The sequence below is a fragment of the Triplophysa dalaica genome, chromosome 16 (assembly GCF_015846415.1).
Source record: "Triplophysa dalaica isolate WHDGS20190420 chromosome 16, ASM1584641v1, whole genome shotgun sequence".
Classification (NCBI taxonomy): domain Eukaryota; kingdom Metazoa; phylum Chordata; class Actinopteri; order Cypriniformes; family Nemacheilidae; genus Triplophysa; species Triplophysa dalaica.
This window is the reverse complement of record NC_079557.1, coordinates 11,662,926-11,675,583: the sequence shown is the minus strand read 5'-3', so window position 1 is coordinate 11,675,583 and position 12,658 is coordinate 11,662,926. Positions and strand designations below refer to the sequence as shown.

The following is a 12,658-nucleotide window of genomic DNA, read 5'->3' as shown; positions in this document are numbered from 1 at the left end:
GCAATACAAGTAGTAATCAAGTGAACGAAAATAAAACAAAAACAAAGAAATAACAATAAAGTAAATAAAAATAAGAAAAGTTCTATAAATACATGAAAACTGACTGTTACAGAATGTGACAAGCTTTCGGGTTTTTGGAGGGTCTTTCTTTTAATCCTTAAAGGGATAGTTCACCCAAAAATAAAATCCTCCGTCATCATATACTCACCCTCAAGTTGTTCCAAACTTTTATGCATTTCTTTGTTGTACACAGAGAAAGATATTTGGAAGAATGTTAGCAACTTTCTGGTCTGGGTTCTGGACAATTTTAAAGGGTAGTCAAAGATGCCCCAGAACTGTATGTGTTCCTAAATTCTTCAAAATATCGAATTTACACAGAATATGCAATGTTTTTTCTACTAAGGTAGTAAATGATGTCCCAGAACTGAAAATGGCAAACATATTCCACATATTTTTCGCTGATTTCAACAGAACAAATAATTGTATACAGGTTTGACAACTTGACAGAATTAGATTTTTTTGATGAACTATCCCTTTAAACACAAGATTGTACATCAACGACGTCACGGAAAAGAGGGAGGAGAGCTGGGAGGCGGAGCTACACGCGCATACGGAAGTGATGATACTATTACTGATACAAAAATCTAGAGGAACAGACAGCTGCTAGCTCGCTGTCTTGGTCGTTTTTCTCTGTCCACTGCCTGTTAGTTTTATGTTTTTTTCCTCGACTGAGTAAACCGGAATTAGGAAACTGGACTGAAAAATGAAGTCACCGAACAAGCGTTTCATATTTATGTGCAGTTTATTAGCCATCAGCTCGTGTTCTGGATTCTACCTTCCGGGTTTAGCGCCAGTCAGTTTTTGTGAGATAGCTTCGGAAGTAGATGCAGGGGAATGTGAGGTGAGCTTTTATTGTTGTTCTAGCAATTATGATTAGGCAGTGTGCTCAAAACACTAAGTGAATGGTTAAACATTAAACAAGTAAGCAATTTCTGGTGTGTTTAGGACAATCTCCACGGTTTATATTTGATCCTCACAAGATCAAAGTGTTTGAGATCAAAGTGTTAATTTGGCAAACAGAGGGTTGTATGAAATTGTTGAGTAATGATTGACTGTCAGCTGTCTGTTATTCCCACAGAGGGAGATCCAGATGTTTGTAAATAGACTGGACTCTGTGGAATCAGTCCTACCTTATGAGTATGATGCGTAAGTATCTTTGGTCACAATGTTATAATATAATTATACATTATGTTAATATTATACCTTATATTTCCATTCCTTACACCAGTTAATCAATAAGCAAATTCCCTTTGATTCAGGTTTGATTTCTGCAAAGATTCAAATGAAAGAAGACCTTCAGAGAACCTTGGTCAGGTGTTATTTGGAGAGAGAATAGAAACGTCCCCATACAAGGTTAGAAAGTTATCTTGTTGCTGAACTACTTATGTATAGTGTAAGTTCTAGATGGGCCTCTGGGTCTTTCAAAATCGCTGTCACGTAGATCAACATCCATATCTTGTTTGGCAAGTTTTACTACATGTTGATGGAATAGACAAAACTGTACCACACTTTATTAAACAGGTAAAAAACGTTTCGCCAGTATCCTTCAGGTATTGAATTCGAATTTATCCTCTTTCAGTTTCCTTTTAATGCCGACAAGACATGCGAAAAGGTCTGCACTAAAAAGTATGAGACGTCGGCCGGAAAGGAAGAAAAGCTAAAGTTGGATTTTCTTAAGAGAGGAATGGAGCTGAATTACCAGCACCACTGGTAAGTCTACAAAGGCGTGGTTAGCAACGTGTCCGTCAACGTCAACGTGTCATGATTTCTAGGTTTTCTGCATAACCAGATTGATTGCCCAAAACGTTTAACAAAGACAAAATACTAATTGGTCGTTCTAGGGCTTGGCTTGACCTTTTGTTTCTTCGTTTCCATATTGGCATTGACTTAACACATTTTCTTTTTTTTCAGGATTTTAGACAACATGCCTGTAACATGGTGTTATAATATAGAGGACAATCAGAAAATCTGCAATCCTGGATTTCCCATTGGATGCCTAGTTAACCAAGAAGGAAAGCCAAAAGATGCCTGCGTTATCAACGTGAGTGGGCCGGTTAATTAGCCTGTTAATTATTGTTATAATTAAATGTAAAACACTTTTTCTTGGATAAAATGCGTATATAGTGACAGACTTTGTGGGGTTTGTGTCGGGGGAGGTGGGCTTGGTGACCATAAAAAATTGGGTTCTATGAAATTTAGTTTGCAGATACTGACCAGGTGCTCCAATGACATACATTTGTTATCTGCTCTTTCAGGCCGAATTCAACAAAAAGAACACTTACTACATTTTCAACCATGTGGACATCACCATATCTTACCACAGGGTAGAAGAGAGTGCTGGGATTGGTGCTCGGCTTGTGGGAGCTACTTTGGAACCTAGAAGGTTTGAAAAAATACTTTTCTATAAGTGCCTTTGTTTTTTTGCAACTTTCAGTATCCTTTACCATTTAGCTCTGCGAAACTAGGCCTTTCCATTGCACATCAGCAAGTAAAGATAATACCAAATTGATGTTTGATAAAAAGCAATTTGGGTGAAATCTGCACAGCTGACTATAATATTATAACATTGTAAAATGTGTTAAATTGCACTACGCTCTTGTTGGCTGCAGAAAGCATAATAAAATGTATTGACATTGTAGAAAGTATCCAATAGTGCATCAGGGATGACGTATTATTGTAGGCCAACCTAGAAGTTAGCGCTATACCTGTTTCCTCGACCAAATGCCTATGGACCTTTCCATAAACTTTTGGAAATATAAGCGCTGAGATTAACAAACATTTACGATCCCTACACGAATCATAAAGATTATTAAGGTTATCTTTACAAATGAACACAAAATGTATTCATTGTGAAGCCTTAATACAATCAGCAGAAGTAAAAAGCTAACATGAGTCCATAAACAGACTACACCATGGTCGCTTGACTTCAGTGTCACCATCACCAAGCCTCAGTCGACACATTCATATTTGATTAAAAATAATGTTGCCTGGTAAGCAATTACTCTGTGAATGCATCCCCATCCACGTGTTAGACATATGTGCCTATGCTGCATTATTTGTGATATTTTTATGCCTGATGACATTTAACGTCCCCGATAATGTCTGTATTCATGTTTTGCAACTTGTTCTGTTTTAAAGCTTAAAAAAAATCATGAGCAGCCTTTGTGATTTATATACAATTTTTTGTTAACCACAGACCTTATTTCATGCATTTAACTAAAAATCCATTCGGCGATGGAACCGGAAGTGCTTAAATGCTACCTCTCTTCTTGGTTTTTTCATACAAAAATACGTCATCCCTGCCCCCCTCTGTAAACACGCAAGGTGTAGCAAACATGTAGAACTGAATGAGCTTTCTGTGTAGTTCTGTTCATGCAAATTGCATGTGGTCCAACACATAACATGTGTTCCTGTTGGAATTACAGTATCAAACATAGTAATGCGAATAAACTGACATGTGAAGGACCTCCAATGGACATACCAGTAGATTTCACCAGTAACCTCGAAGTGACCTACTCCTACTCTGTTAAGTTTAAGGCAAGTAATCTTTTATGAGTCTGTAATCTTTAATGAGTCTGTATTCACATGGTTGTAAAGAACTGCATGTCATTTTTTTTTTCTTCATTTTAGCGTAATGATGAGATAAAATGGGCATCTCGATGGGATTACATTTTGGTTTCCATGCCTCACACCAATATCCAGTGGTTCAGGTAAACACAAAGAGCCTGGCCAGCTTAAAATCACTCCCAATGGTGATAATAAACAGTTATTATATGTTTATAACAAATCTTTATTTGACTTCCAGCATCATGAACTCACTGGTTATCGTGCTCTTCCTGTCTGGCATGGTGGCCATGATCATGCTTAGAACACTTCACAAGGACATTGCCAAGTACAACCAGATAGACCAGGTGCATTGAATTTACTTTCTAGATAACAGAAAGACTGTATGACTGAACACTGTCACTTCAGTCTCTTGTGTCTACGGAGTTGACATTTCCACATCATTGCAGTTAAACCAGACAACCAGTTTTTGTATAATTATATTTTTATACTTTACAGTTTATCTGAACTTATTTTAAACTATCTATACAGCTTATCTTATAATATTCCCAACGATATATGTGACCCTGGATCACAAACCAGTCTTAAGTAGCACAAGAACATTTGAAGTAATGGCAAAAAATACATTGTATCAGTCAAAATTATAGATTTTTCTTTTATGCCAAAAAGCATTAGAAAATTAAGTAAAGGTCATGTTCAATGGAGATACACTGTCCGTCCCAGAAAAATAAGTAAAATCCAGGTGGTGACTTTTTTTTTTGAGTATTCTGTAAATTTCCTACCGTATACATATCAAACCTTTATTTTTGTGAGTCGATGGCCTTGCTACATCGCCTCTGATGGACAGCTTTAAAGGTGACTTTCTCACTGTTTCGCACCCTCAGATTCCAGAGTTTTCATAGTTCTCGGTCAGATTTGGTAAAAATCTCAATTTCTTAAAATTGAACCTTAAGATTGGTTTCGTTGTCCAGGGTCACATATGTGTAACACTAGTGCAAGCTGGGCTGTACTTTGGGCTGTCTGTTTCAGTTGTTTCTGAAGGATGCTAATGTTAAGAAAGAGTGACTGCGATGTGTCGGAAGTTTGAAAAAAGCATATATTTGAAAGCTGGGGTAGTTTTTTGGCTTGGCTGTAAACCTTAGATACTATTTGTTATTTAATATTTCTTGAAGACCTCCCTTGAAAAAAAAATACTGACCTTAATGCCAAAATCAAAATAAGGGTTGGAAAATAAATGTGGGAATGTTAATGACTAGTTTTTGACACAAACAAGTTAAAATAGTTATTTATTTGTTAGATATACACAGTCTCATTTGTATTTTTTGGAACAATTCGCTTTTTTGTCAGTGATTATTCGATTTAGGGGTGGGACTTCAGTATTGTTTATTTTACATTGTACATTTTTGTACACTTCACATCGTACAAAACAAATAAGCAACCTTGTCGTTGCCTCGAGATTAGCCATAGTTGTCCTCTTAGTTATGAGTTATGAGTTTTCTCATTGTTTTGATGGTGAGAATACTTACTATCACTGAAACCTCTGTTGTGATATTCACAGGCAGACTGGGTTAAGATCCCTCCAGCTGCAAACAGAACCTACGTAAGCTTACAAGCTTATTTTATCGTGGGTGATTTTGATTTGCTTATTGATTGGCTTCTGGGAAAATTCCTTTGTATAGTAAACATACTGTTATTATGATCACCAATCAAGGTGAAAATGAAGGATGCTTTCGTTGTGCAGATGTGATGTACAACCGTCTCTTGTTTCTTTAAGTGTGTGCTCTTTGTGTCTTGACCTTAAGGGCCAGAATTACTAACCAGCTTAAAATAGCGTGAGACCGCACTTTCAAAAAAGCCCGTATGGTAGTGACGCACGTCAATAAACACCATCTCATTCCCATTTTGACCAACGCAATCTACCAAGAGCTGTGCAAATAAGCGCAGGGTTTAAGAAATGTTTTTTTGGACTGTTAAATAAAGCCGCAAATATCAGTACAATGACGAGCGCAAACCTTAGTAAATTGTGTGGCTTTATTCATTTAAATACCCTCCTCCCATAAAGTTTGCATCTGAAGAAGAAACTCCTACAGATGCTTATGCAATAAGGTCAGTCGCAAAAGCAGCTGTCTACACCTTTTCAGTGCTGTAAATACAGACTGTAGTTTTTTACACCAAAAGAGGTGTTTGCGCTGCCGCAAGCTGTTAGTAAATCTGGCTCTTAGTAGTTATGTGATGTGACCTGATATGGTCCGTAATAATGATCACTAGAATGATAATGGGAATCTTTTTTTTATGTCGTTTTCAGGAAGATCTCCATGAGGAGTCTGGGTGGAAGCAGGTACATGGTGATGTGTTCAGGCCACCCAGATTGGGCATGCTTCTGTCTGTCTTCCTCGGACAGGGCACACAGATCTTCATCATGACCTTCATCACCCTTTGTAAGTGCTTGGACAGAATGGAATTAAATATGAAGTCTGTATTAAACTATATACGGTGCTCTTGCCAAGTAGCACACGTTCCTGAAACAACTTCCAATCACATTTGTGAACCTGGACAACAAAACCATTCTTATTGGTCGATTTTGCGAAATTGAGATTTTAAAATAATCTGAAAGCTGAATAATTAAGCTTTCTATTGATGTGTGGTTTGTTAGGATCGGTTTGTTGGGATAGGTGGCAGAGATATAACTGGTTAAAACTCTGGAATCTGTGGGTGCAAAAAAAATCTAAATATTGAGAAATTTGCCTTGGAAGTTGTTAATAAGAGGCACTGTAGCAGGCCATCCACTCACAAAAATAAAGTTTTTATATATTTAAGGTAGGAAATTTACAAAATATCTTTATGGAACACGATCTTTACTTAATATACTAATGATTTTTGGCATAAAAGAAAAATGGATAATCTTGACTCAAAATGTATTTTTAGCTTTTACTAAAAATGTCCCTGTTCTATTTAAGACTGGTTTTGTATTTCAGGGTCACATTAAGGATTTAATTATTTCAGGGCATCTTTAGGGTTAGAATTATAGGAATCTATTGGGATTTTTATAGGAACTGGTTTCACAAACAACAAAATGTTTTGATCTAGAATCTTACTGATCATTGGCATTCAAAAGTTTATTTCTGCACAATACACATTTTAGTCCAGTCATGTTGCTGCGAATAACTGTCCTGCTGTTCTCTTTAGTCTTGGCCTGTCTGGGCTTCCTGTCTCCTGCCAACAGGGGAGCACTCATGACCTGTTCAGTGGTGCTGTGGGTCTTGCTTGGCACACCTGCTGGTTACGTGTCTGCGAGACTTTATAAGAGTAAGACTATATTCAACTCAAAATTTTCTGAAAAGCATTATTATTTGGTTGAGTTTGCTCTTTAGTAAAGTTCAATTAATTACACATTTCGACTGTGTCATCAGCTTTCGGTGGTGAAAACTGGAAAACCAATGTTCTCCTCACAGCCTTCTTGTGCCCTGGGTATGTTGACAAATTTCCATGAAGAAAACATGAATAGTGTGAAGCAAATGAAAGCACACAGGTTTTTACACACTTAACTGGTTGTCTTTGCAGGATTGTGTTTGTGGATTTCTTCTTGATGAATCTGATCCTGTGGGTTGAGGGCTCCTCTGCGGCCATTCCTTTTGGTACACTAGTGGCCATATTGGCACTGTGGTTCGGTATTTCTGTTCCTCTCACTTTCGCGGGCGCCTACTTTGGCTTCAAAAAACCAGTGAGTATGTCTCTATAAATAGATGTTTTTCGATTGCTATTCAAATTGTTAATGCTGGCTTTTAGAACGGTTCATTTGGCAGGTTCAAAGAAATTATTACTTGAAGACCTCCAGATTCTTGCAGTTATTTTTATGAATAAGAAAAACTGAACTCCACAATTTCCCTGTTTGCTTATTTGTGACAGCGTATTACAGAATGTTTCTTTGTGTCACCATCAGCTGCTGTCGCTTTTTCCATCTGTGTATGCTTTTTCCTTGTCACGCTGTGATAAACGTGGGTGTGTTTTTATTTTCCTGCTTTCACAGGGCATTGAGCCACCAGTGAGAACAAACCAGATCCCACGACAAATTCCCCAGCAGTCCTTCTTCACCAAACCCATGCCGGGCATTGTCATGGGCGGCATCCTGCCCTTTGGCTGCATCTTCATCCAGCTCTTTTTCATCCTCAACAGCATATGGTAAAGTCAGACAGCTTTAATAATCGTGACAAATACATTTGAAAATGAGTTGCTTTGAGGTCATTTGGAGAAGTTTGAAGATGTTTCCTAATGATACATTACAATGTTTCGCTGTATAGGTCTCATCAGATGTATTACATGTTTGGCTTCCTCTTCCTGGTGTTTATCATTTTGCTCATCACATGCTCTGAGGCCACTATCCTGCTCTGCTATTTCCATTTATGTTCAGAGGTAAGAAAACTGAAGGACAAATGTTTTTCATTTGACAGGATAATGTAATAAATTGACTGATGTATGTATGCAAACGTACATATGCATATTTGCATTTGCGAACATCTAATATGCAAGCGGCTATATACCAAACAAATTAATGTGCAGAGTTTGGTCATTTCATATATTTTTTTAAAAAGAGAAAGCATCACGGAAGTTAACATTCTGGAAAGGATTAACAGCTTTGTGTGTTTGTTTGCTAGCAATCTAGCTTCAGAGTAACGCAGTTGCGAGGTTAGTCCGAGTTATTTCACAAAAAGTCAGTGAATCGGTTCAACGATCAGTTCCCGTGATGATCCTGGTAGAATATCTCACAGCCATCAGCCAATCAGATTCGAGAACCAGAGAGAACTGATGTATAAAAAAGCCTACTGATATAACTGATCTTCTGTGTGGACATGATACATATTTATGAAAAGTATTCATTTCATTTTTGGTCTCTTTTATTTTGTTTTACAGGATTATCACTGGTGGTGGCGATCATTCCTGACCAGCGGTTTCACAGCCGTCTATCTGTTCATCTATGCAGTGCATTACTTTTTCTCAAAACTTCAAATCATAGGGCTCGCAAGCACCATCCTCTACTTTGGTTACACTATGATCATGGTGCTCATCTTCTTTATTTTCACAGGTAAGACATACGAGACACTGTTTACATGTACCCTTGAAAACCATTTAATATTGATATTAAAGTTATTTGAAGGGACAGTTCACCAAAAAATGAAAATTCAGTCATCATTTACTCACCCTCGGGTGGTTCCAAATCTGTATAAATCTCTTTGTTCTGATGAACACAGATACAAGACATTTGGAAGAATGCTTGTAACCAAACCCTTTTGGGCCACTATTGACTATCATTGAGGAAAAACTACTATGGTCCTACTATGGTAGTCAGTGGTGGCCAAGAACTGTTGGTTACAAGCATTCTTCCGAATATCTTTCTGTGTTCAACCAAACAAAGAAATGTATACAGATTTGCAACAACCCGAGGGTGAGTAAATGATGAAAGAATTTCCATTTTTGGGTGAACTGTTCCTTTAAGAACTGTGACCGAGAATGATGACTTTTCAGTACAGAAAAGTTGAAATAATTCAGTTTGAATCTACATCATATTAGCCTTCAATAAGACATATTAGAGACAGCTGTTAACCACTTTCAAGTAAATGAAGACACTCTTGTGCAGGAACAAAGAACAAACTTTGTTCTAAGATGTGTGCGTATCATTAACCATGTTTACTCTGTTAAAAATACTGTCACCCTTGTCTGTTATCAGTTGTTGAACTGGTGCAAATTTTAACTGCTACAGGATATATATCCTGTTCATGGAAATCAATACTTTGTGTGTTTAGTGTGACATGCAAATTCTTCATCCTTTCTTGGTTCAACGTGGACATTTCCTTTCCTTTAAAGAAAGCTAACAGGGTCAATCACAATTAAAGCGTTCACTTCAAATACAAGCTTTTCATTGTTTCAGGATGCCTGTGATGTTAGTGTTTCAGATACACCACAGTGTCTCATTTCTAAAGCTTTGGTTTGGCAGGTGACCAGATTTGGTCACTTTGTTCTGCCCGACAACTGTGTTCAGTCCGTGGGTAATTGGGACACTTATAAATATTCCTGCTCATCCTTCAGTGTTGTTGAAAGATAGCAGCGCTCCCTCTGGTCTTAATCACATCTCTCCCGCTTCTCCTCATTGATATGCTGAGACTGAGGTGGAGAGAGCCGGCCAGCTGTCTGCCGGCCATGGCCCTAGCACCCAGAGCTGTAGACAGATGTGCTTCGATAACATCCCCATGTACCCAGCATGTGATTTACTTTTGTTTTGATCAATTTACATTTTTCTAACCCACTAGAACAGGACTATAGACTAGAACAAACAGAGAGTTGCAAAAACACTCCAGGTTATCCTATGTAATCGCAGCCAATCTCACGGCGTTGCTTTCAATGATGGGAAATTGTCGCCATCAGTGGATATCAGCCACATTCTATTTGTTGCCATGGTTTCTACTAGATGCTTTAGGATCCCTGGCTACGGCTGTTATGGCAACTTCTACGCACGGGTGCTTGAGGGGTAAAAATATGAGGCAAAAGAGAAACAAGAGGCTTGCTGGATTGCCATTAAAAGCCCACAGCGCTATTCGTCTCCGAGCACACTCCACCACTTATTAGAACAATAATTATACCATCCCATTTGTTTCATCCAATCCCAGCTTGACTTTATATTCTGAGAGCGAACCAAAAATAAAGCAGGAGCGTGTGCGGAAAGTGAGGGGGAGTTGTGTGAATCTTCGGTATATAAATGCACCTGAAAATAGATTCGGAGCTCAAGATTTATGTCAGACTTATTGTTAAGCGGCTCATCTCACACAGAGACGGTCTTTATCTGTCAGCGACGCCCCAGCGATGATCAGATTTAATCCAGCGTTTCATTACGTTCGGCTCAGTTTAGCTCCTTCAGATAATTTGCTGCATTGAAATTGCTCCGTTCACAGATGGTTATCTTATGAAATGCCACCCAAATGACTCCAAATGTGATTTTAATGGAGGTGCTGTTTGATATGTAAACTGTATCAATGCTATAGTAATAAAGGGATCAGATTCAAGACTCATGGGCTTATCTCAATGTACATCTTTTTTTCCATACAGGTACTATAGGGTTCTTCGCCTGCTTCTGGTTTGTAAATAAGATCTACAGTGTGCTAAAAGTGGACTAAGAGGAGGATGAACACAGCATCATGTTTTCCTAACCAGCCGTCAATGAGTAGATGCTTTAAGAGACATTCAAATGAAGGAAAACATCTTGAAGGATTTCGAAAACACCCTCGTCTCATCCTGTTGGTGTCTGACTGCCTTTTATTAACTGTTTATTTGCACATTAACTGACATTAAGTCAGCGTGTGAACTCCAAAGACTTTTTACAGTGCTTTACCTGTTTGAAGTTGTCTTAATATTATTTTATACTGAATCCTACGTTTTACTGCGCTCATGATTTCTTTATCTGTAAAGTTGTGACATTTGACAAAGATTCCTGATGATACTTTTATGTTTCTGTTGTATATAATCTGTTGGGAACGATCCTTCGTAGGATGCACGTTTAAACCACACCCCCAACACCTCTTACTGGTGTGTATCAATTATTACCGTTGCTGTGTGTGGGTGTCATTGTTTTGTTCTGTTTTTTTTTAGAATTGTATAGAAGCACATTTTTCCTCTAGGACACTTTTATACAAGTAATCTTAATAATGGGAGATATGTAGTGCTTTTCTACTTTTTATTAAATAATTTAAGCGTGTAGTTTGAAAACAGCCATTACATAAAAACTATACATGGTTGCACGTTTTTTCCCTTTTAATTTAAAACCCCACAGAATGTTTCATCAGTTTTTTTGAGGTATACAAGAACATTCTTCAACATGTCATAACAAAATGAAAATAAAATCCATATTACATCGTTACAAAATGTCTGAACGTTTATAAAACAGTCTGGTGTGACAGTTGAGTTATGTCGGCTGACTCCAAATGAGTTGCGAGTCTGATTGTCTACAGTTCTGTAAGTGCTGCAGACATCAATGGAAACCGAAAGACAAAATGCCCATTATATATTGCAGCACTCACTGGTATTAAAATAATAACTGGCTGTTGCAGAATCATGGCAGGTTTAATCTATTAAAGTTGAACAGTGTAAATCTCAGTCAACCTCTAAACAACCCAGATTGATCATTAGCTGTCCCACTCTGTATAAGTGTTCTTAGCCTATCATATAAAGTGCTTTATCAGTTGTTGAGCCATCATGTTTATTCATGCACTGTGTGTAATTTATGCTGGGAGACATCGACTATGGTTATGAGGTAAAAGAGTGGGACACATCATATAAACCTGAGAAACAAGAAACCTTAATGGTTACCAAAAAATCGTACATTTCTTAAAGCATAATAATACCTTTGTTTGATTTTGTGGGATGAAGTATGTCATGGGCACTGAAAAGCGACCTTTTGGTCAAAATCATCATAACACGCAGATAATACTATTTGTCACCATGGACAACAAAACCAGTATTATGGGTCAATTTTGCGAAAATGAGATGCTTACATAATCTGAAAGCTGAATAAATAAGCTTTCTATTGATGTATGAGTTGTAAAATAAATGACAATATCTGGCTGAGATACAACTGTTTAAAACTGGAATCTGAGAGTGCAAAAAAATCACAATATTGAGAAAATTGCCTTTGAAGTTGTTAACCACAGGCACTGTAGCAGGCCATCCATTCACAAAAATACAGTTTTTATAAATTTAAGGTAGGAAATTTACAAAATATCTTCATGGAAAATGATCTTTACTTCATATCCTAATGATTTTTAGCATAAAAGAAAAAATGATCATTTTTACCCATACAATTTATTTTTTGTCTTTTACTAAAAATGTGCTTGTGCTACTTAAGACTGGTTTTGTGATCCAGGGTCACATTTGTCTATTAAATACTGGTGAAGGTGTCATTTTCAAGAAAAAAGTGACACATTAAGAGACTGCTGTTAAATGCTCTACATCCCAGACTTCAGATTAAAAGGGGTTAACTACATCCAAACTG

The 12,658-nt window shown here is 37.4% G+C and overlaps 1 protein-coding gene across 2 annotated transcripts; it reads left to right on the top strand.

Annotated features, from left to right (window-relative positions):
* The first annotated feature begins 632 nt into the window (after positions 1-632).
* Positions 633-11,536, top strand: LOC130438289 (transmembrane 9 superfamily member 2). 2 transcript variants are annotated; one of them, XM_056770141.1, is made up of 18 exons: positions 633-901; positions 1,139-1,206; positions 1,320-1,413; positions 1,640-1,770; positions 1,972-2,101; positions 2,316-2,443; positions 3,486-3,597; positions 3,691-3,770; positions 3,866-3,971; positions 5,183-5,224; positions 5,930-6,062; positions 6,811-6,930; positions 7,035-7,092; positions 7,186-7,345; positions 7,652-7,803; positions 7,923-8,034; positions 8,533-8,704; positions 10,720-11,536. In XM_056770141.1, the coding sequence occupies exons 1-18, from the start codon at positions 764-766 to the stop codon at positions 10,785-10,787; spliced, it is 2,004 nt and encodes a 667-aa protein (XP_056626119.1). In that variant the 5' UTR covers positions 633-763; the 3' UTR covers positions 10,788-11,536. The 2 variants fall into 2 exon arrangements, with proteins under 2 accessions (XP_056626119.1, XP_056626120.1); XM_056770142.1 differs by lacking the exon at positions 5,183-5,224.
* The last annotated feature ends 1,122 nt before the right edge of the window (positions 11,537-12,658 follow it).